Raw genomic sequence first — 27,906 nt, forward strand, 5'->3', positions numbered from 1 at the left:
TTATTTGTACATGGGTGCATGTACATGTTGTCTTACAGACAACAGAAAATGACAAGTTCTATACCCCAAATAAATGATTATTTAATATAGTTTTAACAAGAGATGGCAGCAAAGGAACATGGAGAATATAACAATGGAAGATCATGAGTTCTGGTCTTTGCAATTTTATTTCCTTCTGTTTGCATATAGGTTACTAAGAATTGTGTTTGGTATCCAGAATGAAGTCCTAATGAGGACTCATATGTTACACATGAGGGAGAGAAATTAAATAAGGAAAGTCAGGTTTTAAGTTTCCATAGACCAGTGTCCCTGGAATAGATCTGAATGGAGTTTTTAGTTGTTGCTTACAATAAATAGGGTGTGCTTTTAAAGTAGATGCACTATATATATGATGAATTCAAGTTTGAAATGTTGCTTTGATTTGATATCAAAATTTAGTAGATTTTTGTTTTTCTCTTCCGTTAACAAAATCCTTTAGTATTGTTTATTTTAATGACAAATACTTTAATATCTATTTTACATGAAATAATAAAGACATGAATATCAGTGTTGCATTCATGAGAATTAGGGGGGCACTGATAGAGATTTTGGGGGCCAATACCAATTGTCAATTTTTAAGGAGGCATATCGGCTGATACTGGTCCGATTTCAGATACAGCTGTTAAGTCTGTTGTGGTGGATGGTGAGGGGGAAGGGATGGGGCATGGGGGATAGATCAAGGCCTCCATAGTGAGGGAGTGGAGCTGGGGCAGGGGCAAGTGCTGCCCTGCCAAGATGGGGCGGGGCATGGGACAGAGCCACATCTCATCCAGGGGCATGGGGCGAGGGTGGCTCCTGCCTCTGGGCACACCCTGGGAGGGCATGGGGGGGGATGTGCCTGTGGATCTGGGCAGGGCGGGCTGGGGCCAGGGCTGCACTGGGCTCTTCCCAGTGGGGACTGGGCTGAGTTGAGCTGTGTTCAGGGTAGGTGGCGGCAATGCTGGGAGGGAGGCTATATGGGGGGGCTGCAGCCACCCCAAATTTTGCCGTAGCCCCTCCTAGCACTGCTTGCCCTGAGCACAAGCTCGAGCGCAGCCCCCACACATCAGGTAGAGCCTGGCACAGCCCTGGCCTCAGTCTGCAGTGGCAACCCCCTTCCCCCAGCGCAGATCTGGGGGCACATGCCTCCCCACCCCGTGCCATCCCAGGGTGCGTGCAGTGGCAGGAGCCAACCCTGTGCCCTATGGACGAACTACGGTTCCATCCTGCACCCCACCCCAGCTGGGCAGCTCCTGCCCATGCCCCACTCCCCACTCCCTCCCTCACTTCAGGGGCCTTGACCTGCCCCCCGCACTGCTTCCCTTCCTCCTCCCCTTCTACCAGAACAGGTTTACCAGATACACGTAGCTCTCCATGCTGCCAGGCTGTGCTCCTTGCTCCCGTGTGCTATGCTGAGGCTGGGCGCACACATGGGCATTTATCAGCCAAATTATTGGCCACATCAAGCCAATTTCTGATACAATCAATTTTCGTTATATCGGTGCTCATCTGATATTGGACCAATGTACTGGTGCCCCTCTAATGAGACTCTATCCTTTAGCAGAGCTACAGTAAGAATTGCAAGGAAACTTTTATCTTTGTAGTTCAGATTTGTTTCACATTGTAGTGTTTTTGGCAAATGATATTTTATTCTTCTATAAAGTTAAGAGTTGAAACAGTGAAGACTCTGATATTTTTCCTGTCACATATCTTTTTTTAAAACTAAATGGTTATCAAACACAGGAATGATTTATCTTCCCAACATGAAATGTAGACATAGACTCTAAATTGACCTTTTTTTGTTATGCTTCTGTGTGTTCCTGATTAGATTTAAGTATTCGGGGAGAAAATATCTAAACTCTCCAAATAAAGCCTCTGCTTCTATTAACATAAAAATTTGATTTATGTTGTACTTCCAGGCTGTCACACTTTTTTATCACATTAAAGTTAGAGCTATGCTAAGACCTAGTAAGACTTTTCTAAAGTTTATTTGAGATGCTTTCATTCTTCTTTGAATATCAGGTGTTGGCTACAGCTGAGGCTTGGAACTCTGACTGGGGTCAAAGGAACATTAACTCCAGCCAGTGCTCCTGCTGGGACTTAAACGTGGAGATTCCCGGGTAAAGGGCTTTTAGATCAATTACTATGTTTGGGGTCAGGAACCAATTTTACTCCATGGTCATATTGGTATGGATTGTAAAGGTTGTTGCCTTCCTCTGCACCAGAGGGAATAGGCCTCTTCCTGGGATCTCTTGACCATATATTAGCAAACTTTACAGAACCGGGACATTGGCCATCATGGTCCCTCTGCTTTACTTTTGGCAGGTTAGTGTGTTATATTGTCACGTCTTGTGTTAGGATTGACTGTAGTTTGGCTAAGAGGTTAGACAGTGGATTTGTATAGGATTGTTTGGCTAGGGATAATCCTGCTTCAGGCAGCTGATTGTACCACATCAGTGGTTTTCAACCTTTTTTGTACCAGGATTCATTTGTAAACATTAATGGCCAGTCCCAACAAAATGCCCCCCACTTCCAACCCACTGCCCCCTGTACCCAGACCTGAGCCCCCACCCAGTGTATAGGGCCATGGGGTGGGTATGTGGGGCATAGGGAGCCCCAAGCAGCCCCTTGCAAACTGGAACTTTTTTCCACATTTTTCTTCTTTAAAGGAGAATCCTTTTTTAAAGTTTGCCGGTCCATTTTTAAAATTTGTTTGTGACCCTTTCATATATTCTTGCAGCCCACTTTTGGGGGCAACTCATGGTTTAAGAAACACTGGACTAGACTAGGACCTATGGAAGTCCTCCAGCCCTACTTCTTTCTGTTTCTACATGTATCAAAATAACTGCATGGAAAAATGTATTCTGCTTACTATTTACAAGATGTAATATCAGCCTACTACTACAAAGACCATATTTAAAACTGGTTAGTTTTGCCTTAAATAACAGCATTACTTTCCTAGTAATATTAATTTATAACTATTGTAAATATGTAAGTCATTATGTATTCCACATAGTAGGGATATCTGGGGTTATGAAGCAATCTAATATTCATGTACTTCAATTTGATAGAACCTATCTTCTGCTAGATTGGTCTATCAGTGTGGATTTTTGCTCAGTCAGTGTCTGGACTTACATTTTTTGCCCAGCTGAATTACTCTGCTTGAAATTGTTTTGCTCTGTATTGTTAATTTGGTATTCTGGATAATTTAGCTTTTTAGAGGGACAGAAGCATTGAGGAGGGAAGTTAGTATCCACCTCTACTGTAATCTCCATAGAAAAGATCATGTCAAGTCCACATCCGTGGGTTTGGCCCAAAGCACCTGCTACCCTGAAGGTATTCAAAGTATAGCTCCTTCTATTTTGGTGATGGCTTGCATAAATAATTGGAATATATATTTTTATAAGTCTGGAATAAAAATTGTTTTTGTTGCATAAAGTTTAAAATACTTGCACATCTGTAATAAAATGAACTTAGAATTTTAGAATTAATTTTTTAAAATCTGGTTCAGGGTCACAGTATAAGGTGGCAGAATTTTAAAATTGTGATTGTTAATTTTGTAAAGCTGCATAATATGGTATATTCATCTTTGTCAACTTTTTAACAGGCTGAAATATCAGTAGGTAAAATTCCTGCTAGGTACATGTATGAATTTTGCTTTTAACGTAATGTTAAATTCCAGGTTTACTCTGAAACAAGAAGAAGAAAAAAGGATGAGTTCAGAAATTCTATATGAAAAAAACAGAGAACAGCTAAGAAAGAAAGAGGATCAATACTGTAAAGAGATGGAGGAGAAACAACAACTTGAGCTAACCCTGAGGGGTCTAGAAACGGAGTTAAGAACATTGAGAAATCACCTTAAACAGGTTAAGTTAGACTAAGTTCCAGAATACACAATTCAGCACTGTTTTCATATTTGTTTGTATTCTGAGCTTTAATTCAGATGTGGCATTCCAATACTTTTAAATGACGGACATTTTAAGAAATTGTAGCTGAACGTTTATATTGGCCAAACATTGTCCTAAATGTTTGCAGGCAAAATTCTCTTTCTCTTTCAAGAGCTGGCTCTGAAGAGTTCTTCACTTAGGAGGTTATGCATCTGCCACATGCGTTGCTTTTACAAAGATCTACCCACCTTATTCTTCTGTCTGTTTCTATTTTTTTCAGACTGCTTACATTACTTGCTGAAAAGTCATAAAAGGGTCTGTCAGTCCCAGTGCCCATCAGTTTCTCTTATCTGCTCAGACCCCCACTGCTTTTCAGATGGTATTGTTTTTTGTGGCACCAAGGCATGTTTGTCAGTCTTCTGGGGGCTTTATGTTCTGAGAACTCAATTTTCTGAGTCATTAAGTGAAGATAAAATTCTAATAGTTGTTCTGTGTCTATTTTTGACAGAAATACAGTATAACCTTGTAAATCCAGATTTTTAAAAATCCGGAATGCTCAGAAATCCAGCACTTCGGTGGCCAGTCCTGGAGTAGCAGCCATCAATTCTGGAGCCGCAGCCACACGTGGAGCAGTGGTGCGGAGTGGTGGATGTGGCGGCAGCTGCTGCGTGCAAGCTTCCCTCTCTGCCGCTGCCCCCCCGCATTCCCCTGGCTCCACACACATTACTTACGTTTTAGAAATTCAGCATTTTCAAATATCCAACAGGTACTCAGTTCTGAGCATGCTGGATTTATGAGGTTATACTTTACACTTTTGATGTCAGCTACCAGTACAAGGGAGATTTAGAATGTAGATGCATCTTTATTCCTAGCTTTTCCCCACTTTCATTTTCCCATGATTAATTGATTACATATGTTTACATTATGATATTAAGTAGAACAACATTATTAGTACACTAGTTTTCTAATTTTACTTCTAGTTTTCCATATATGCCTGTTTTACTTCAAATCTAAGAATTGTTAGATGCTGGCCAATTTTTCCTTCTTTAAGAACATCAAGAAATTAAGGTTTTTGACATATTCTAATTTCCTTAAGACCCTCACCTTTTATCTCCCTGGTATTTTGAGTTCAATATTTTGTTCTAGTGTTCAGAATAGAAACTGTTTAACAATCTGGAAAAAGCCATACTTTGATTTCAGAAATATTTGATCAGTCCAGGTGTTACACTGCTGAAAAGTAGATATCCTTAGTATTCAGTGTTAAGAATTATTTTTTTATTTCTATGTGGACTGTAGCCAGGAGAGAAATAGTAGAATGAAGAAAGTAAGGCCTTGTCAGCAGCCATTCTCTTCTTTTACCGGCCCTTCACTTAGAGGCTGTGTTCTGTCTAATGTTTCATGCAGAGAGCATGTGTCTGGGAACACTGAAAGCAGTTTTCCTTCCCTTTTGTCATTTTCTGTTCCTCCTGTGAGGATACAATCACATATAAGAAGTAAGTATTTTCCAACCGACTGTGATCTTGTGGATCTTTTCTCTTGACCTATCTGGAACCTTTAATGTTGAAAGATATTTAACATTAAGGCCTATTTAATATTGTGCATTCTTAAGTTCACCCTTCACATCATCTTATACTAGGACTGTGTGAAATTTTGACAAGTGTTTCATTTCGGAGCTGTTTCGATGCATTTCGAGCTCAAAACATTGAAATCAAAATGAAACGAAAGGCTTTGAAACACCTTCAGAGTGAAATAAGGGCACTCAAAATGTTTTAAAAGTTTTGAAACATTTCAATTTTTGAAGTAGCCCAGTAGTGGGAGGTAGGGGAGAGCCAGGGCTGTGGTCCCCCTCCCACCGCCAGGCTGAGCTCTGTGGGGCTGGCAGAGCCGATCGGAGCTCAGTCCTGGCTCTTCCCTGCCTCCTGCCACTGGGCTGCCCTCCAAGTGGCTCTGCCAGCCCCACGGAGCTCAGCCCAGTGGCGGAGCAGCTCAGAGAGCAGCCCTGGCCAGTGGCTTTCCCCTGCCTCCTGCTACCAAGCTGAGCTCTGTGGGGCTGGAGCTGATCAGAGTGCAGCCCTGGCTCTCCCCCGCCTCCCGCTACTGGGCTGCTCTCTGAGCTGCTCCACGAGCCCCATGAAGCTCAGCCTAGCAGTGGGAGACAGGGGAGAGCCACTGGCCAGGCTGAGCTCCATGGTGCTGAGCTCCATGGGGCTGGTGGACGTGCTCAGAGTGCAACCCAACGGCGGGAGGAGGGGAGAGCCAGGGCTGCACTCCGACCAGCTCTGCCAGGCCCATGGAGCTCAGCCTGCCCTCTCAACCTGGCCTCCCCCTGTCCTCACTGTTGGACTGGCAGCACCAGTCTTCCCAGCGTTGGGCGCGGGCTGCACCCAGCACTGGTCCGAGGTGGCAGCAGCAGCCTTCTGTCATCCCGAGCACAGATCTGGGGGCCTGCACCCCTTGGAGGAGTCCAGCACAGCCCCACAGCCCTCCCAGGGGTGTAGGCCCCCAGATCTGCACGTGGGATGACAGGAGGCTGCCACTGCTGCCTGGTACGAGCGGCAGCACCAGTCTTTATAGGCAGGTTGCACCCAGCACTGGTCCTAGTCAGCAGTGGCAGTCATCCTGAGAAGATCCAGGGGCACACACCCGCGGGAGGAGTCTGGCACAACCCCACAGTCCTCCTGGAGGTGCGGGTCCCCAGATGTATGCACGGGATGACAGGAGGCTGCCACTGCCAGCAAGTTACAAGAGTTTTGCTTGTCAGCACCTTGAGGTGCAGTTACCCAGAAACCCGTGCACATATCTCCTTGAAAACTGGCAGGCTTCATGCCCTCAGAAGGGGCTACTGTCGCTGCAGTTTTCATCCAAATCAGCCAGGAAATGACCAAGTTATAGGCATTTTCATGATTGCCCATTATAGCCTATGGGCAAAATGTCGAAATGTGTTGAAACAGCGAAACAGATGCGATGAAACAAAATGGAACAGTGCTTTGAAATGAAACAAAACAACTAAATGAAACACTGTCCCTTCAAAATGGTGAAACAGAAGTTAAAACAAAACAGTGCTGTTTTGCACAGCCCTCTCTTATACCCAGAACACAATAGCAAGTCCCCATCATGATGTTAGACCTGATTAGTGCAAAGAAATTCGCTGTGTGTTCATCTGGGCATGCATTGATTCTTTCACATAAGTGCTGAAATGGCTGCCAATTACTGTATGAAGTAGGAGCCAATACTGAGTGGCCGTGTCTACACATTCATTAATGTGCTTTTAGTAATGTGCATTAAATTTAGTACTTCCAGGTGCCAGTACACAAACGTGGAGTCTGCTCCAACATGCTGTAATTACAACACATTGAGTGGACTCGATGAACTGAGTCTGCTGGAACCTGGTAATTACTGCACTCCAGCAGCCTCTTGCATCTCATCTCGTGTATCAGTGTTCCCATGCTTCAAAATGGCTTTGAGGCACTTGAATTAAAGCTTGTTTGATGAGCTGTAGTTCAAGCGCCCCGCCACCATTTTGAAGCACTGGGCCGCTGATACGTGAGATGCTGTGGTGCTTTAATTAAAGCGGCTCTCAGAGCTGCTTTAATTAAAATACCACCCTTCCCACCTCCAGAGCACGTGTAAAAGTGGCCTCCATTGTGAAGTACTAGAAAAAGGCACACTAGCCTATTTTAATGCACCTTAGTGAAAGAGCACAGTTTTTGTGATGCTTTAATGCGCATTAAAATAAGCTCATGCACATTAAGGCATACTTGTAGATGTGTACAGTTAGTCCAAACTGTTTTGACCTATTGAATACAAATGTGGATGACACGAATATGTTATAGAGTCATTGAAAAGTAGGGCTGGAAGGGATCTCCAAAGGTCATCTAGTCCTACCCCTCTGCCTGAATTAGGATCTAAACCATCCTACACAATCCATAATCTAAACTCTTCATAAAACTACTGTCAATCCTGACGCAACACAGACCTGACACCCTAACCTACCACAGGTAAACCAGGGGAAGCATGGCAGCCAATGTCCTGCTTCTATGAAATGTTGTCAATATATGCTCAAGAGATCCCAGGTTGAGGGCCATACCACCTGCTACAGAGGAAGCTAAATCCTCCCGCAATCTGTACTAATTTGACTATGGGGTAAAATTCCTTCCTGACACCAAATATGGTGATCAGTTTGACTCTGACCCTGTAGTCAGGGGCCCCACTGGCTTTGGTCCCAGACGGAGCATTGGCTCACCCCAGAAAATGTTTCAAAATAAAATAGTCTGGTTGTCCTTCCACTACTGCCCACGCTGCACGATTAGTCTTTTGAAATCTCCTTGAACCTATTGCTTCAGAAACTGTGTGATAAATTTCTAAAGGCTGTTGAACCTGAGATGTTTTTTAAGTAGTTATTAAAATTACATCTCTTCAGAACATAGATTAGCATGGCTAATATGCTGGTGCTTGAGATGGCAAAGTCAGTGAAACTTACACATTTTCAAAAATTTTACTTGTGTGTTACTGGTCTTGCTGTTATAAATTATTTGTAAGATTGGTGAATTAGATCTGTCCCTTTTATTAGAAATTACAGAATAACCAATTTGACGAAGACTTGTGTTCAATACAAGTATATATAGCCCTGATTCAACAAAGGTCATGGATTCACTTTAAACTCCATTCCTGTTAATCACAGTTTAACCACTGTGCTAAACTTTATATTCCGTTGAAGTCAAGGTGTTCTCAGTTTCCAAAATTAATAACTTAATTAAATACATCTATACAAAACACTGTAGTGATATATTTCAGCTGTGCCTGAATCAGGACTCTGAAATTACAATTATGTGTGCATTTTCAGCTGTATTGGGGAGTTTCAGGTGCACCGCATCCATTTTCAAATTTATGCTCACAGTTTTGGAACGAGGTATTTAAGTTTCTGCCTGTATTTACTTAAAATGTCCGTTGTTGTTCTTTTTGAAGATGCATTAGCAATAAAGATGTAACTTTGTAATGTAACTTTACCATTAAAATAGACCATTTCAAAAGAATATTAAATCCCATCTTTGCAAGGTATATTTGTTTTTGAAACATGTATATGGAATAAAAATATCAAAAAACTTTTGCTTCGGCAAATGTGCAGAACCTGTTTTATATTAGTGAGAAGATGTGATTCTAAGGGAAATTATCTGATGCATTTTTTCCAATATTGAAATATATAAAATGTTTTTGATTTAGGTTGAAGAAGAACGTAATGAAACACAGAGACAACTCTCTCAAGAAAAAAGTGCCAGAGTTCTTCAAGAAGGTATTTTAAACAACCACCTTTGGAGGCAGAAGGAAATAGAAGAGGAAACTAGAATAACTATAGCTAAGAGTGCAGAAGTAAGTGGTTTTCTGTTCACTTCAAGTAAAATTACACTATATTTATAGTGGTGTAAGAGTGGTTATTCTGGCTGTGATGATATAGAAATTATGAGAGAGGCAAGGATTTCTTAAGGTAATATCTCTTATTGGACCAGCTATGTGGCTGGATTGACAGGCTTTTGAATGCAGGGCGTTTTTCCTCAGGACTATATTTATCATAAGGGGAAACAGAAGGGTTTGGAGTATTTCTTGTTTGTTTGTTTTCACTCGTGGCATTGACTTTAAATGCCAAAATATTTTCCGAGTGTTTTGTTTATGAAAACAGTATAGATTTGCACACCTTTTTTCCTTTTCACTTTCAGCTTTAAAATCAAGGATTTGATAGATGTTGCTCTGTAAAACATAATAAAGTGAACTTATTTTGTAATGTAAGTGACACGTTCTCATCAAATTCTTCAGTGTTCTGCTTGAACATTTTTGTAAGAAGAAATTGTTTTCTTTTGTTTTAATTGCTTTTAACTTGGGAGTGACAAGGAAATTAAGCTGAAATATTGAGCTGATATCTTTTCTGACTAAAGTACTGTCAGCATACTGTTTGAGGTTCCTGCTGGTATTCCTTTGTTTACTGACAGCCCTGTGTAAAGCAGAAAGCACACACCTTCTGCAAAACTTTATACTTTTAAACTTAACCAATTTGGTATAGAAGACATTGAGATAATAACACCGGATTCTGAGATTCCCTGTTTTACAGTAAATTTTAAACATTTAATAATGCGATTACACAAAGTATCCGTCAGGTTCACAGTGAAAAGTTTGTTTGGCACTAATACAATATTTTTTGGGTGATTGCATGATTTCTAGTACTTTTTGTACAGGAGGCAACAAATCCTATTAAATATAGATGACACACAAACTCATCCTGAAAAAAAAAAAGCTCTGGTCTATTACTGCATTATGTGAAAGTCTGGTAATTGAGGAATTCTTTGCCGTGTAGTCCAAAATGCTCTGTACCATGGATAAATATTCCTGCACCAAACAGAAGAAAGTATTCAAGTGGAAAGTGTATAAGGGCCTTCCTATTATCCATGCACTGTAGCATCCTCATGCCCCAGTCAGCCCCTCTGCAGTATGATGAGCCAAGGCGGAGCAGCTCTGGGTTGGCAGTCTGACCCTCTAGGCCCCATCTAGCCAGGATTGCACCACCTGAGCTCTACATGCTATGATCTCAGGCTCAAATGTAAATGCTGTGTCCAGAAGCAATAAACTCTGGTACAAACAGCGTTGGAGTTTATTAGATTATTTATTACAGTAATAGCACATGTAAATGCATCTGAGGTTACATACTGAAAGTTCCAAATTTGGGAGGAAAAGGAAATGAAAAAAGAACATTTTACACAAATAGCTAATGTTCAAAATTAAAAGGAAATATGTTCAAATAGAAATAAAGAAAAGAAAAACAAGGTAAGTTGGAACACAGAACTAAAGAAATGGGATATACAGGATTGTTCCTAATTCTGCCAATGGGATAGCAACCACAAAGTACACTTTTAAAGAAGTTTTTAACCCTTCGATTGTTACTTTTAAAAAAGAAGCCATGAATTAGATTTACTGTTTTGGTTGGAATGACATTTTATAGTTCTGAAATATGTATATATTGAAAGATAACATGAGTTCAAAGTCTTTTCAGCAACTTTGATTGTAGTTTATAGTTAAGCTGTTTCATAAGTCATCCTTGATTATTAAAATATCAAAATGCTTTTTCATGTGTTAAGTTTACATATATATTCATTATTCATCCTCAACATCCTGGTTTTGTGTTCTCAATTACTCAGATACCTGATAATCATGACAGAGAAAAGGATTTGTTACACAAAAATCAGATACTGCAAGATGAAATTGCTATTCTAAGAATAGAACTTGATCGGATAAGAGTTCGGCACCAGGAGGAAGAAACTAAATATTTGGAAGAAAATGAAGCCTTGAAAGAAAAAAATGAAGATCTTAAAAAGGAACTAAAACTAAATGAGGAAGCTCTAACACAGACAGTTTTTCAGTACAATGGACAGTTGAATGTATTAAAGACAGAATCTGCAATGCTAACCTCCAAAATAGAGCAGACAAAAGAAAACAAAGACAGGCTGGAAATAGAGCTTGAATCATTTCGTTCTCGTTTGAATTCTGCTGTTCAAGAACTTGAACGTTGTCAGGCATCAAAAAGCGATGTTGAAAGGACATTGCAAAGAGAGCGTGACGAGTGGCTTCGTTTACAAGACAAGCTTAGTCATGACCTCTCAAATCTACGAGAGACCAACAATAGCTTGTCTCAGCAGCTTAGTAAGGCTGAAACTAAAATTAATGGTTTAGAAAATGAACTTCATCAAGTAATGCAGACTCTTAGAGAAAAAACCTTGCTTTTAGAGAGCACCCAAAGAGAACTAAACCAGGCACAGTGTCAGGCAAAGGAACATGACCATGCTCGACAGATGGATAAGGATCAAATAAACAAGTATATGGTAAAACAGGAATCAATGCAAGAACGATTGGCTCAGCTCCAAAGTGAAAACCTTTTACGCCGGCAGCAACTGGAAGATATGCAAAATAAAGGGATTATTAAAGAGAAAGTAGTGAGTGATGTCCAAGACAGATTTAATGATATTTTCAGTAAGCTTAGAGCTGATACAGAAAAACAAGTTCATATGGTAGAAGAAAGAAATATGGAATTAATCACCAAATGCAATACTTTAAGAGATCAAGTCTTTAAATATGAAACTGAGAAAGTTGAAAGAGAGGTAAGCATAAAACTTTCCAAAAATATTTGAGCTTTATTCACCAAAGTTCCTGTGTTGTTTTGAGCTATAATAGTTGGGAAAAGTAATTATGCTAGCTTATTTACGCAGAAATATACAGTTATTTTTCTGTCCTGGAATAGGAGAAAGTTGTGACAAAGAGATCCATCTCTGGTTTCCTTTACCCTTTTATGCCACTCAGAAGATTTGAGCCATAACTCCCTAATGCAAACCTTTTCATCTGCAGTTCCTTTCAACTTTTTTCTTAGTGCTGTTTGTACATATTGAAATCAAACTTACGAAGCAGTTCACTTTACATGTCTACTGGACAGTGAGAATACAAACTAGAATAGCACAGGGGAAACCAGGGGAACTACACAAGCAGAAGTTTAGGAGACAGGAAATGGGAAACAAGTGAAAAAGAGGAGTATTAAAGAATATCTGTAAGCCTTGGAGCAAGAAAAAAGAGGTTTAACACCAGGTATAGTAAACGAGGGTGTGAACTGAGTGAATACAACTACAGCAGATTTGACTAATCGAGTCTGCTGGAACGTAGTAATTACCATGCTCCAGCAGCCTCCCACATCTTGTGCAACAGCAATATTGAAAAATGTCAGCGGGCACACTGCTGCTATTTTGGGGGGACACTGATACCTGAAAACTCCTTCCCTCAGCGCACGTGTAAAAGTGCCCTCCATTATCAGGTGCTAGAAAAAGGTGCATTAGCTTATTTCGTGCACTTCAGTGAAAGCTCATGCCTTTTTGTGACTCTAATGTGCATTAAAATAGGCTAATGTATATTAAAGTGCACATGTAGATGCACCCATTGACTACAGTGGGTGAAGTGATCTGTTGCTATTACAGGGCTTCTCCAGCATTATAGTCGCTTGCCATTTAATGCACTCCTAAATATATCAGTTGTACTTTTTTCTAGCTCTCAGGTTTTTATATCCTAATCTAGTCTTTTCATAATAATTTATATATACCTTGTCAATACTAATCTGAAGTTATTTCATTAGGGGATGGTAAGACAACTGCAGCAAGAACTTGCTGATGCTCTTAAAAAACAGTCAATGTCAGAAGCTTCACTGGAGGTTACAACACGTTATCGAAACGACTTGGAAGAGGACAAAATGCACTTGCAAAAAGAAATAGATAGGATTAAATCCAAGGTAGGCCAATGCTGTACAAACTAATAGATCTGCAGTTGGTTTGTTTTTTTCAAATAATGAAAGCCACAGAATGGTTTGATAATTTTAAGAATATTATTAAATAGAATTGGCTTCCTGTATTAGGTTAGATTACTTCGTCATAAAGGGAAGGAATTGTGTAAAACTAAATGACATTTCTCTGTGTAGATTTTCATTTTACAGAATGCACAATATTTTGAAACATCAAAATCACAGTCAAAGGGCTAATTTTTATTACAACTAGACTACTACAAATTTTCTTAACAATCATCTTGTGGTAAGCATGCCAATATGATGTTAATGGTAAAAGGGAAACAAATCATTTTTACCCCAGTTGCTTTGTACCGACGGAAGTTGTGGTCATGCTAGAAACAGCATTTATGAACTCTGAAGGGACTTGTCTAAAGACGTTTGGTTATAAAAGATCTCAGAGTACTTAGAGCCTTGATGAAAGCAAAATTCAGTGTCCTAAATAGTCTTCCAAAATTTACTATCCAAAACTAATTGAATAGTTTAATTGGGTTCCATCTTGTAAAATAAGTGACACTTCTGCATGTTGTAAGACAGCATTAGTTATAGCTAAAAAATAATGTTCCCTCAGAGCTGTATTTTTCTTTTTTTAAACATTACAGAAGACCTGCTCTCCTACTTTGAGCAGAATTGGAGTAATATATTTTTGTACTTGCAGCACCTGCATTAAGGAGCTAAGTATTTGAAACTTACAAGCTGCAAATACTGGCTTATGCATGAACTCAGGTAGTGAGAGTGTTTCACTATTCTCCTACTGAAGACTGTACCATCATTCTCTCTGTCATTCAAACCTGTAACCTGGGTTTCATGTGCAACTTGAATTTTTCTGAAGGTCCTCAGATCCTGGCTCTGTGTTTTTTAAGATACCATTAAGATACCACCTTTCCTAGTTATCTACAGAGATAAAACTCATCTAGATAGATACTGGTCATTTTGAGACTCAGTTGGTAGACCATCCTTTCTTTTTTTTCCCCCCACTCTGGTTTTGACAAATTCACTTTTGCCCTCAAAATGCTACTGCAACAATTATTTTTCTAGCCTGTTGCTTTGACTACATCATCCCTCTGTCAGCATTGCTCCTCTGGCTCCCCATTCCCTACTACATCAAGCTTAAATGATTTGTCATTATTTTCAAGGCCCCCCATTGACCCACATCTTTTCTCATTCTGTAGCAAGTTGTTAACTGCTGCCTCTAGTTAGTTTTTGATGCCAGCTTTTATTGCCCACTTGTTAAAGTTTTGAATGGTTTTGCAGTGTTGGTTTGGACAACTTGCAGGGAACTAAAGAAGCCAAAATGGAGGAAATTGCAGTAACTTTCTAGGAAGGCAGTAACTAGAACGTGGACAATGTTCAGCCATTCAGACAGAAATGTCTTAATTTTTTTAATTCCAGATAAAATAATCAACAACAGTTCAAAATCAAAAACAGTTCAATAATTTGTGAGAAATGTTAAATTTGGGACTTTTATTGCCCTTTTTTCTTTTACGAGAGAGGGAGAAAATTGAACATTTTAAACTTTTAATACTTAACTGAGGATAGCAGGTACACATGTACAATGTTTGAATTTTGATTTTGGTATTCAGCAATGATTTATATATTTGTTATATATTTGCATTCTGAAAGTCATGTAGTTATCATTTACATTTGTGTTTCTTTTTTGTTTATTGTTTGGTTTGGTGTTTTGGTTTTGTTTTTACAGCTGCAAGAATCAGAAGAACAGTATATTCAATCTGAGCGACATGTTCATGATTTGAAAAATGCTTTGGACAGTAAGGAACGGGAAGTGATTGCTTCTTCTCAGAAACTGGAAGACCTTTTAGTAGCATCATCTGGAACAAGTAACGCTATAAAACAACTGGAAGAACATGTACAACGGTAAGAAAATAACTGACATGTTGAAACTGTGTCTTATTTATTTATTAGTTTTACATTATAAAGTGTTGTCTTATATCAATAATTATTTTAAAGCTTTCAAGTTTGTGCTGTCGTAGATTTAGAGTTTGGCCCTGAAAAAGAGTGTTGTCACATATTACAAAGTATGTTTCCTTTTAAGACTTGAAATTGAAAATGCCAGATTGGAGGCTACAGCCAAACAGCAAACAATCAGAATTGAGGTACTTCAGAAAGACCTGCAGGAATCTGTCTCAGTAAGTCAATTATAGGTTTAACTTTCTCATATTTTTTATTGAAATTATGTAGTAAGTGTATGTTTACAAAAGAGCTTTAGGGAAATAATTTCCATATTCTATTGAACTGCACTTCTATGAGAATCTCAATCTAATATATCCAAATATTTGATTTCTGATGATTTTCAGACAGTACTGAAAGCCAAATTATGGATTTGCCATTGTATATTAATACCAATAATGCTGTCCCATGGCCTAGGGACAGACATTGCACATAAACCAGTTTAAGTGATCAGAACCTGGTTTAAACCTGTAACAGAACAGACATTCAGTGCACATAAACCAGTCTGAAAATGGCTGAAACTGGTTTGAGATAAACTGGGTTGAGTAGTATCAGACTTACCTGATTTGGGTCAAACTGGTTTATGCAAAGTCTGTCCCAGACCTCCTGCTGTTCTAAGTTAAATCAGTTCCCCAGCATCCTGGCATGCTCTCTGGGCTGGGCAGGGCTCTGCTCCACAGCAGGGCAGGTCCCTCCCCTCTGCTCCCTGGCCAGAGCTCCAGCAGGCTTGCAGGCACAGCAGGTTCTGCTGGCTTCCCTGTACCCCCTGCCCCCTCACCAGTTGCTGCTTAAGCAGAGAACCCTTCCTCCTCTCTGCCACAGCACGGACCATAGCCAGCATGAGGTATGCTAGCTAATGCTTTGTAAGGCTCCAGCAGAGACTGCAGACACAGGAGGGTCTGCCTGACCTTCCACCTGCCCTACCCCCACCCCCCATCGCTGCTCAAGCAGGAAATCCTTCCCTCCCTCCCATCTCCCACAACATGGATCCTAGGCATGTGGTAGGCTAACTTAGGCAGAGAGGTGTCTGTGTGTATCTCTCTCCAATTTCACTAGGGCCGGCAGACAGAACAGTGAGGGCTTAGGGCTGTTTGGAGCGAATCAACAGGTCAGCCAGTAAGCTGTTTAAGAAGTTTGAAGTAATGGAGAGAGGCATTTGTTTTGTTAATCAGGTGATAAAGACTGTTATCACTATCAGCTCTCAGCTGGCTTGCTTGCCTGTCCCTTTGCTGCAGACAGTATGACAAAGCAGGGAGGGAGATTGAAAACTTCCGTATCATCAACAGATGCATTCGCTGCACCCCACCCCTCTTGCCTCAGAGTTTTAACCCGGGCCTGGGGTCTGGCAACACTCCTGCCCCTTGAGCCAGCAGTGGGACCGTGCAGGCCGACCTCTCTAATGAGAGTCCTGCGGGGGGCCTGGCCACGCCCCACCTCGGTCAGCTCCCTGCAGAAGGGAAGGGAGGGCGCCTCTAGTGCCCTCCCCAGCTTTTAGCTTGAGCCACTCCAGGCATGTGCCTCAACTTCTTCCATTCAGAGAGAATGTCTGTCTGGTTTCAAACCAGTTCAGCCTAGCCAGGTTAGACTAACCTGCAAAGACTGAACCAATTCAAGCTCAGGCTTTATGAATGTCTGTCCCTAGCCTTATTGTTTAGTTGGTGTTCAAGATTTAAATCAGACTACATCTCAAACATTCACATATATATAAACTATGTATAATTTCAAAGCATATTTGCAACATGGTAACTAATGGACATTCTTTTGGATATTGTTGCTAAGCATTTCTCCTGTATTCTAATGCTAAATGACAAGCAGAAACCTGAATTGAATTGTTTACTTTGTATTATATTCCAGTTTTTCAGTTTTTAAAACTAAGAAGCACCCGATAACATCCTTCATTTATGCTTTATTTTAGAAGTTTTCTAAAGGTTTGAATTCATACTTAATGAAGGAATAGTGCAGCTTTAGAAAAAATCGTGCTTGTATGGAGTTAGTAGGCAGGATTTTCCAATACGCAAAGGCTGATTTTACTTTTGTCTTGATTTCTTAGCAGGGTACAATAAATGGCAGTGTTGGATCCTGTGGTGTCATTTGCAGAATCCTTTGTGATACTTTGAATTTGCAGGTGTCACTTATTTAAAAGCTACATTTTCTTCTGCGGTCACTTGTTTCCTGTTTAAGTAACATGTTTATTTTTGTGGACTTTGGCTTATGTTCGGTATAGTTGCCAATGAACAAAATGCTCTGTATAGAAATTAAGATAAAGTCATCTTTCTCTAAAGATTGACACTTTTCTTTTCCAATATTATGGACACAATCACTTAGGAAATGCTTTCTATACAGAATAGTTCTTTCTTTTGACTTTCTTCAAGTAACCATTGCTCCAATCACTTGAGAAAAATTTTAAAATTCAATATTAATTCCTAGCTATTCTTTTTATTTACTGTGGTAGTTGCACATCAAATTATTTGTATCCAGTAAAGTACACCCTTCAATTTGTGTACTACAAAAATTTACACCATTTCCTCATAAAAGGATCTGTGATATTCCATGTGTTTGCAAATCTGTTAACATATGGAAGTGAAATTTATCACTGGTTCCTGAACTCATCTTTTTAGTATTGCCGCTTGGTACATGCTGATGGCCACATCACCAGGATATCAAATAAAGATTGTTGATTTGTTTTATGACCCCTCGCCCCCTAAAAATGTGAATTTTCATTTAGCAATTTTATGAGCATATTTGCTAATGCTCTTTTAAAAGATGTCCTGCAGTGTCTTAAAACTAGTTTCTCCCCCAAAGAATCAGCAATCTAAATCTTTGTTCTAAGAGTTAACACAGTTTTCTGTAGATCACAGGGTATAGTTTTCATATTTCTTGATACTCAAGTGTCTGGTGGGGAGAAAAGGGCATAATTTGGAAAATTGCAATCTGTCTTTGAGGGAATCTGTAGAAGATAGTTACGAAGTTTTCTGTCTCTGAGAGAGTTAGGAATTGTTATAGAAGGCTACAAGACAAGAAGTTTCTTAACAGAAGATAGAAGCCTTATTTATGCATTCAGTGAAATCTCCAACAACTTCATATGTGTAAGGAAGATTTTTATAAGTTTAACTCTGATACAGTCTCCCAGATAATCTGTATATAATAATGAAATATACCTGATTCAGCAAACAGGGGTTTCTGTTCCTGATGATCAGTGTTCGTAATAATCAATGCATGCCTTACATTAGATATAGAGTTGGTTGGTTTTCTCTTGGAAGGTAATCTGTACAAGATGACATTTCTCTATCTAGTACCAGAAAATATTGATGATTAGGAGCCTTCATATCTGATGCCACATAATAAGATAAAGCTGCTAAAATTTATTAAATAAAAATTTTCAAATTGCTTTCTGTTGTTTTTCTTCTGCTAATACTACTTCGGTAGGTCCAAAAGCAAAACATGCTTTCAATGACAGCACAAGATACACGTAACATGTGGGAGGAGGAACTTCAATCAAGATCCAGACTTGGAGTTCGACTATCTCAGGAAAAGGCTGAGATATTGGAGCAGGTAAGTCAAGAAAAAATGGAAACAGTTGTCAATTTTAAGTTCAGTCTACTTTTCAAGTAGCTATTAGTATGTTTTGTCAAATTTCTAGGTATCATTTGAAATTCATGCTCAAGATAACTTATGATTGGGAAAGCTATACCCCAAAGCTTTGAGGTCACCTCAATGTGAAAGGGGATGTGCTTCTCCCAGGGAGTTGTATACATGATATGGTAGACAGTAAGAGTCATAGATCCAAGTCCTATTTCACTTTAGATCGATAGATGTTACCATACTGTCACTACAAACGCTTGTAACTCTACAGGTATCAAGGGGAAAGACACGCATACCCCTGAAGGGCTACAAAAACGGTAGAAGGTTTATAAAAATATTCTGGCTTGAAACAAATCTCAGACTCCCTGTTTCCCAGAGTGCTCTGCTCTCCCTCGTTCCCTCTCCTCAGAGTGTAAGGGAGGGAGAGCGGCTGCTTGCACAGTGGGGTGGTATAAGGGGGGCACATGGGACACTGGTGCTGCATAGGGCCCCACATATAATGTGGGCCAGGGGGCATGTGTTCCCCAGATACTCAGAAGTTGGACGTCCCTCCCTATGTTAAGATGATATGTTTGAAAGAAGAGAGCTTAAAGTATTGCCAGTCACATGATTATTCCTTCTCTGATTTTCCTGAGGTCATTAGTTAACTGAATCCCATGATGCAAGGGATTTAAGCATAAAATGACAACTTTTTTACATGTTTCCTAAAACAGGGAACTATGAAGATCCGTCTTCTCCTGGAACCCCCACTCCACACTGGGATTTGGGACAGATGATTCAGAATTTTTTATAGTTTGTCAGTTAATATTATTTTTAGATAACTTAGTGAAATTTTTGATTAGGGTCTATGATAAGTATGCCACTGCAGTGTCAAAATCCCAACATGTTAATGGGTCCTACCTCAAGGAACAAAAAGAAGGATGCATGCTTATTTCAGTCCAGACAAAAGGAGCGCCAACCAAAGTACATTTTTAGATATGAACATACCAGTTTGCTTTCTGCCTCTAGAAGTAATGGAGATCCTGTTGGAAATGCACTGGTGGTCTTTGTATGTATGTGGAGATCCCCAATCACAGTGTGGGCACCAAGACTTCATTACTTAATGAACAGTGAATTCATAGCCTTAATATTAAGAATAATTAATAACCTTAACCTTAGCAACATTGAATATTACCTGTCTCTCTCTCCTGCGTGTGAATGTGTATTTAACATAGCTTAATGCAAAACATCACCATTTTAAATTGCGTTCCAATATGTTTGTCAGGAATGTAAGATTCCGCTTCCTTTATATCCACAAATGGTAAATGTAAACTGTCGTTACATGATATATGTAGGAATATGTATGTATTTTTCTGTTTGAAAGCTTGAGAGTGAAAAGAAAAAAGCGAAGAAGCTGTTAGAGACAAAACGATCGGTGGAAGCCCGACTGGATCAAGAGATGAAAAGAAATGGTGACCTGCAAAAAGAGTGTTATGGGTAGGGATCTCTGATCACTTTTACAAGTTTTAAGAATGACCTAAAATTTGGTCCAATTAGCTTCATTTTAACTTTAAAAATTTGTATATTACTATGTACATGCTGTTCATGCTCAACCGTTAAATCGTAACAATCACTTACATAATAGCATATCTTTATACTGTATTTATTCGTATGCCACATGCATAACATGCCTGAAAATTAGTCCTCCAAAATCAGGTACATGTCTTACGCAAGGAAACTGATTTCTGTACAGGAATGGAAGCATGGAGATGTTGTAATGGCTACTGGGAGCTGGCTGCTGGGCTCTTGGCCACATAGAAGGTTGACTTTTCACTGTCACCACCCTTTTGCAGCAGGTCCATGGGTAGAGGTTTAACCCCCTCTCAGCCTCCAAGCAGCCAAAAGTTGCCGGCAATTTGGCACTGACTGGAAAGGTTGAATGTCTAGCTGTAGACCTGTAGCAAGAAGGTAAATGACTCTGAGGAACGGACTCTGTCCCTCCTCTATGTGGCCAGCATATGTGGTGAGCCCAGGCTGTGGAAGGTAGGATTCCAGAAAAATCTTTTTTTCTTCGTTCTACCTTCCCAAAAGAACATGAGAAATGTATCTGAGGATGTGTGGCATACGAATAAATGTTCACTTACGCAGCTGAGTAACCCAATTACGGAACAGTGCAAAATACATTGGACTGATCTGTTGTGCTGTGCAGTTTTCTCTGATGGGGAAAGACAGGGCACCTTACTCCCTATGCCTGCACATGTAGACATCCAGTATTGTTTAATATCTTTATTAATGATCTGGATGATGAGATTGGGTGCATGCTTAGCAAATTTATGGATGATACCAAGTTGGATGGAGTTGCAGGAAGTCTGGAGGAGGGTAGGGTTGTGATCCAGAATGAGCTGGATTAAATGGAGAAATAGTCCACACTCAATCAGATGAAATTCAGCAGGGACAAGTACAGAGTCCTGCATTTGGGACTCAATAATTGCATGCACAGATGCAGACTGCAAAATGGTTAGTTAGGTTGCAGTACTGCAGAGAAGGACCTGGAAGTTACAGTAGACTATAAGATGAAAAGGAACCAATACTGTTCTTGTTGCAAAAAGGCCAACACTGTACTGGATTGTATTAACAGTAGTGTCTCTTGCAAATCAAAGAAAGTGATTCTTCCTCTCTGTTCAGTCCTGGTGAGGCCTCACATGGAGTATTGTGTGTAGCTTTGGACCCTACATTTCAAGAAGAACATGGCTAGATTAGAAAGAATCCATCGGAGAGCAACACAATTATTAGCGATCTGGGGTACACAGTGTTGAAGAAAGGGTGAAAGAACCAGGGTTATCTAGTCTGGAGAAGAGAAAATTGAGTGGAGATTTGATAATAGTCTTAAAATACCTAATGGGCAGTTATGGAGACGATGGGTTTTATTTGTCTGTCCATTGTATTTGCTATGCAGAATCAAGAAACTTCTAAAAACAGCTAAGAAGAAATTAAAAGAATATGAGAGTAGAGAAAGTGAGTTGCAGTTTAGTTTCCAAGGAGAATTGAAGAACAAATATTCTGAAATGGACGGTGAAGTTAGTAGATTAAAAACAAAGGTAGGTTCTGTTGCTTGAAATTTGACACTCTGTATATGTCCCTTTTAGAATTCTGGCTATATTTAAGTGTGTTTTTGATCTTATAGATGGTAGATTTGCACTCTGCCTGACTTCAGACTAATACAGCTAACTATCTCTTTGTTCATAAAGCTAATGACTTTTAAGAAAAATTATATAATGATGCTTTTAAAGTAGTTGATGTGTCCCTCTGCTGAGTCGCTAATATATTGTGAGCATAACTTTCTTTTGAAGAAGAGGCATGACAAAAAGGCACGTAATACTGCATTCTCCCCATATATTACCTCTGCAACTCTAGTAGAAGAATAATAAGAAATGTAGATTTACGTAAGTACAGCTTTCAGCTTCAAAGAAGAATTATGGGTAAAAAAAATCATTTTTTTAACATGGACAGTTGTATCTCCACTGAATGCTAAATGACTAATTTATCTACAACAAGATTAATAATAATGCATTGATAAATTAATTACTGTATAAACTTGGCTGTATTCAAAACCATATTTTTTTGCCTTGTTTCATCACATATTAGGGCTCCAGTACAGTCCACCTGTTAGGGATTCCACAATCAACCCTTGTGTTAGCAGACAAGGTGGTCCATTGGATGTGGAATTTACTATATTTTCTCATATACAGCAAACCCCAAATAAGTTACACCCCTTATTTTTAAAAGGCAGAATGAAGCAAAAAAGATCTTTGTTTGAAAATACTGGTAAGTACAGTATTTTTCCAGGGAAGAGGCAGCTGCAGCAGGATAGGAGCAAAATGTGTGGCTGCTACTGTACTGTAGCTGAAGGATGAGGCAGGTGCTAAGCCAGACTGCGGAGCCCCTCTTCTCTTTTTAAGCTGAACACATGTCAGGTTAGCTGAGCACCAGATCCTAGGCAGCAGCAGTTCTAGAGTCATCACCTAGGGCTCAGCTCCAGAGCTGGGACAGAGGTTTTTGCTGTGTTGGTTGTAGCTTCTCCAGCACAAGCCTCTTCAGGGGAAAAGACAAAGTGCTCATAGCTAGGGAGTCCTACATGCTCAGTGTTCTGCCTCCTGTGCAGTAGGTACAGTATTACTTTCTCTTTCCCTTGGCAAATGTTCCTGGTATAGTAGCTGTTATTACTATATTTCCTCACTTAAAACATACTTGTCAAATTTCCAGCAACTGATTTGATGCATGTTATATGCAAGAAAATACAGTGGTTGATATGTGTTTTGGTCCACATCTGTCTTGCTAAATACCTGAAAGCATTTCCTACAAGTTTCATAGTTTCATAGATGTGAGGGGCTAGAAGGGACCTTCCAAAATCATTGGGTCCAGCCCACCTGCACTTGGGCAGGAAAGACTGCTGGGGTGTATTTTATCACCACCATTTACCTAGCATTTGGAAGTGCTGCTTTTGTTTCCTAGCTAGAACCTTCTCTACTAACTTTCCTCCCTATGTTAATGAATGTAACTCTGTTGCTAATGTGCTGTGTTTTTGATATATGTAAGTAAATTATTATATCATGTATTATTGTACAATGCATTAAGTGCCTTCACATCAGTGTATTTTTATAAATTAAAAAAATATTTGTATGGCTTCTTTACAGTGGTAATACTTATATTTGAGTGGAAAGGAGGGGAATTCATACATAGATTACTTTCTTTCCAATTATTTTATGAAGATGAGTACAGTTCTGGAATTAGATATTTGAGACTGTCTATGAATATTTTCAATCATCTACATACTCATCTGATTTCTTGGCTTTTTTAAAAATTTAAATGAGTATAACAAGAAGTATATGAATTAGTGACAGAGAATAGAAACCTTTTTTCAGTCACCTTTAATCTAGTTTCAGAATGAAAAATCTGACTTTTTCTTCTAAATTATTATAAGAAAAATATCTTAGATTTTTTTTTCCTTCTCTATTAAAGTGCCAGTGGGAGAATCTACATGAGGTGCTTTCTGTGGAGTTGCCTAATTAGTTCCTCAGTAAAGCAACTCTGTCTACAATGTGCAGAGCTATTATGCTGGAGTAAATTAATTAACTCTGCCATAGGTTAGTAGTGCCCAATACAAGTACAATCCTGTGGTGGTGTTACTCACCCCATTGCAATGCATGTGTAGACGCTAACTGGGGCACAAGTGTGCTACAGTGCGGAGCTGCCTGATGGCTAGCCCTGCATTGTAGCAGCATCGTGCCCCAGCTAACACCTCTGCAGCACATTGAGCCTGGCTGAAGCAGCCCCAGGCTGGCAGGCTGACCCCTGGGGCTCCCTGCCAGCCAGGGCTGTGCTGCCCTGGCTCACTATGCTGCAGTCCCAGGTGCGTGTGTAAACACTGCACCCAGGAGCAATAAACTCCAGTGCAAACTTCACAGTGTTTATTGCCTCATGCTGATTTCACATGTAGATGCATCCTGTGAAGATTTGATATTCTAACTATCCTATTTAACAGTTTTTAAATTGATGTATGCATTTTGATATTTAACATATAAGACCCTAACTGTAGTTATGTACTTGCTTACCTTTGAGCACTTGAGTAGACCCAGTAAATAATGAGACCGGTGTAGTCAAAGCCCAAGTATGTGAGTAAACTGCCTTTGATTTGGGAGCTAAGGGTTTTGGGTTTTGTTTTTTTGCAGGGGTGGTTCTAAAGTATTTATGTGAACTACTGCATAGGGTGGAAGACAAAGGAAGTGGTCTTAAGCACCTTCTGAGAAACTGTTTAACAGATGTACTTTTAAAAATGTTTAGAATAGTTTTTGTTCATTTAACATACTCTGGATTGTAAAATATTTTGACTGATATTTTTCACAAACTCACAGAGTAGAAGATTTTGAGCTTTGTTTGATAACTAAGTTCAGTTTTTCTCAATGTATGCAGATAGATGAACTATCCCAGCAGCTGAAAACAGAGTCAAAAAAATCTACGCAGTTAGAATCTGCAAATCATGATTTGCGAGAACAGTTGTCTTCTATGAAGATACTACATAAGAATCATGAAAAGCTGGAAAAGAATAAATGGCAGTTGGAAGAGGAAGTTGCTAACCTCAAACGCCATGTAGAAACGAATATGATGGACCACAGTCAAATAGAACACTATAAAAGAGAGATTGAAGAACGAGCCAGACAAGAAATAAGACAAAAACTAGAAGAAGTCAATTTATTTTTGCAGGTTAATATATTTACTATTTGATGCTTTGTACAAGCTTTATATTTATTTTACATTTATTTAATAGTGGAAAATGTTATTTTTTACATGTTTCTAGTATAGTAATTGAGGAACTGGAGACAGAGATGAAGAAGAACAAATACAATGAAAAGAAAATTTGGGCACAATCTTTGATTCCTTTTCTATAGTGCCAGCAGGTCATTCAGTCACAAAGCCCATCCTAAACTGACTTTGTTTTACCAGGGAGAGGAGTTCCAACCTGTCTTCCACATAGAGGAATAGTATCCAAAAACCTTAGCAAATAACCTTTTTGTTCTCTGTATTTATTTTGCAGAGCATAATAAACTTCCCTTCCCTGTTCTTTAGGCTATCATTCATCAGCTCCTAGAAGGAGAAAGAAATTAGAAGACATTTAAAAGGATAGGGCTTTTTTTTGTTCTTTGTGAGTAGATGCAAAATGATACATGTATGCTCTAAGTGTCATTGGTACCTAAACCTTCCATAGCAGATGATTTTATATGCCTAAGCCATGTCTATTCTAAAGACCAAATGTTGATATAACACAAGTAACAAAGTAACTTTTTTGGTTTCCAATAATTATTTACTTTCTGAAAATATATGCATGAGGTCGTAAAATACTTGTAATTCTTTCACCAGCACTGGGATTGGAGCTGCAGTTAGACTGCCAATTGAGTATCAGATTTGATGTAACAGCAACCTATTAATGGAGTTTCTTTCTAAGATGAAGTCCTTCTTTTGTGTGGTGATTTTAGATTTCTCCATTCTTTATTGTTGGCACTAAGGAATAATAGTTCCCTGAGTAAATTGGTGTACTTAAGTTGTGTTTGAGAATCTAATAAGGAGGAAAATTCATCTTTGCTTTTCGATTTCTTAAGATAATATGATTTGCTTTAGACACAGGCAGCCTCCCAAGAGACATTAGAACAAATAAGAACTACTAATAATGCTTCTCTGAGAAACCAACTGGAGCACAGAATGAGAGATCTGGAATCTGAACTTGCTAGAATAAAAAACACTCAGCAAGATGGCATTTTTCAAAAGGAGTCCACCCAGACAGAACTGGAAAGGTACAAAGACTTGTATGTGGAGGAATTAAAAATTAGAAAATCCCTGGCAAGTAAATTAGAAAGGTAAGTCAAAGCCTTTACTTTAAACCAAAAGATAAACTGTTAATTTTTCCTATTATTAAATTTATCTCTAAAACCTCTCATAGCTGGACCTATACCACATGATGTGCATAAAGACTGGACATTTGTAGAAGCAATACATTTTCCGTTAATAATGAATAACTTGATTTAATATTCTATATGTAGCAGAAGTATATTTAATTTTTATAGAGTATAATGTGTGTTTTTTCAATTTTTATCTTTTGGCTGTTATATAGTAATTTCTTCTTTGTTCATGGTAAGAAAGAAATTGTTTCTTGTATTATAGGCCCAAATCCATATTTGAATGTAAAAGTTGACTTCTGAATAAATAAGCTCCCTCTTGTAAGGTAATGATATGCTGTTTATCTCGGAGCACTTCGCAGGATCAGCCTTCTTTGAAAGGATGTATTGTCCAATGGTTAGAGTACTAGCCTGTGACTTGGGACATCAGGATAAATATTTTTGAACAGCCACATTCTAGTTGAAAAAGAATAGATTGCCTCAGTGATCAGATAATGCAGTTGTGGTGGTAAAATAATTAACATAAAATGCTTGCATGCTTCTTAACTTTTTATAGAGCTAATGACAGGCTAGCAGAGGCCAATGCTAAACTCCTCCATGAGCGTCACAAGAGCAAATCTTTAATTGCCAACAGCATTGTAAATGGAAGTTTGACTGCAAGTCCAGTTCTGGATACAGCTCAGCTTGGAAATCTTGGCAACAATTTAGCACTAAACAGAAGTCTTGGTCTTGGAGGAAGCTTTATAAATCCAGCTGGGAATGCATTATCTTCAAAAAACAGAGTGGAAGCTTATCTGGCTAAGGTGAGCAATTCCAAGTGTCATTCTTAGCTCTATTTGGGGTATTTCATAACACCATTGTCTTAGTTAATGTAATTAAGGGACATTAATTTTAAATGTGAACATTTCCTAATACTATTAATGTAATTCTGTAAATGCTTCAATAACTAATCAAGAAAATAATACACATATATATTATTTGTTTAGGAAGAAAAAATAAATTAGTACTCCTACTTACTGTGAGTTATAAGACTGTATTTACAAGTAAGCATTCACACATGCTACAACATATCCAACAATTGACACTTGAAGAAAAAAATTCTAAAGAATATATGTATTAGGAAACTCATAGCACAGGGGTATATTAAGCATTTCTATACCAAGATAATTTGTATTAAGGGTTTAGAGGAAAAGATTATAAAATTATCCTAAAGCTATCAGCATTAATTTAAAAGAAGAATGCAGAAATTCTGCAGAAGAAGTCCATGGTACCTTCACAGAACTGCTATTGCACATGTGGCTTGACCCATGAATATTAGCTTTTGGGAACCTTGAAAAAAAGAATAATGTGCCATGGAATTTTTAAACTTCAGACTGCATACCACTAAAGAGAGATTTATACTGTGCATATTGACTGTTTCTTTTAATAACCCCTTTAAGTTGTCTCTTTGGTCTCGCTCTTTGGTAGTATCTTATGTATATACAAGCTGTTTTATTGCCTGGTTTCCTTTTACTTTAAAATACATATAGCACAGAATTAAAAGATAAAACTATTCTTCATTGAATGGCTTCCTTGATCTACACTCTTTTTAGCAGTGGATCAAGTTATACAGTGGAAGCACCTACAGAGGACGCTGATTGTGCAGTAGCCCGATACTACTGTACAGTAG

At 39.0% G+C, this 27,906-nt stretch overlaps 1 protein-coding gene across 11 annotated transcripts in view; it reads left to right on the top strand.

Annotated features, from left to right (window-relative positions):
* ANKRD26 (ankyrin repeat domain 26) overlaps nucleotides 1-27,906 on the top strand; it is a 126,200-nt gene that overhangs the window by 77,458 nt on the left and 20,836 nt on the right. For 10 of the 11 annotated variants that reach the window (XM_090049086.1, XM_090049088.1, XM_090049089.1 and 7 more), the window contains 12 exons: nucleotides 3,701-3,884; nucleotides 9,126-9,272; nucleotides 11,087-12,043; nucleotides 13,060-13,212; nucleotides 14,960-15,135; nucleotides 15,314-15,407; nucleotides 18,655-18,780; nucleotides 20,174-20,286; nucleotides 21,746-21,887; nucleotides 24,760-25,050; nucleotides 25,963-26,198; nucleotides 26,794-27,040. In XM_090049086.1, the coding sequence (XP_089905212.1) occupies nucleotides 3,701-3,884; nucleotides 9,126-9,272; nucleotides 11,087-12,043; nucleotides 13,060-13,212; nucleotides 14,960-15,135; nucleotides 15,314-15,407; nucleotides 18,655-18,780; nucleotides 20,174-20,286; nucleotides 21,746-21,887; nucleotides 24,760-25,050; nucleotides 25,963-26,198; nucleotides 26,794-27,040 (2,866 nt within the window). The remainder of the gene's footprint in view (nucleotides 1-3,700; nucleotides 3,885-9,125; nucleotides 9,273-11,086; nucleotides 12,044-13,059; nucleotides 13,213-14,959; nucleotides 15,136-15,313; nucleotides 15,408-18,654; nucleotides 18,781-20,173; nucleotides 20,287-21,745; nucleotides 21,888-24,759; nucleotides 25,051-25,962; nucleotides 26,199-26,793; nucleotides 27,041-27,906) is intronic. The other variant, XM_090049093.1, reaches the window with a different exon arrangement.

This window comes from Crocodylus siamensis, chromosome 5 (genome assembly GCF_052110815.1).
Source record: "Crocodylus siamensis isolate JL-2025a chromosome 5, ASM5211081v1, whole genome shotgun sequence".
Taxonomy (NCBI): domain Eukaryota; kingdom Metazoa; phylum Chordata; order Crocodylia; family Crocodylidae; genus Crocodylus; species Crocodylus siamensis.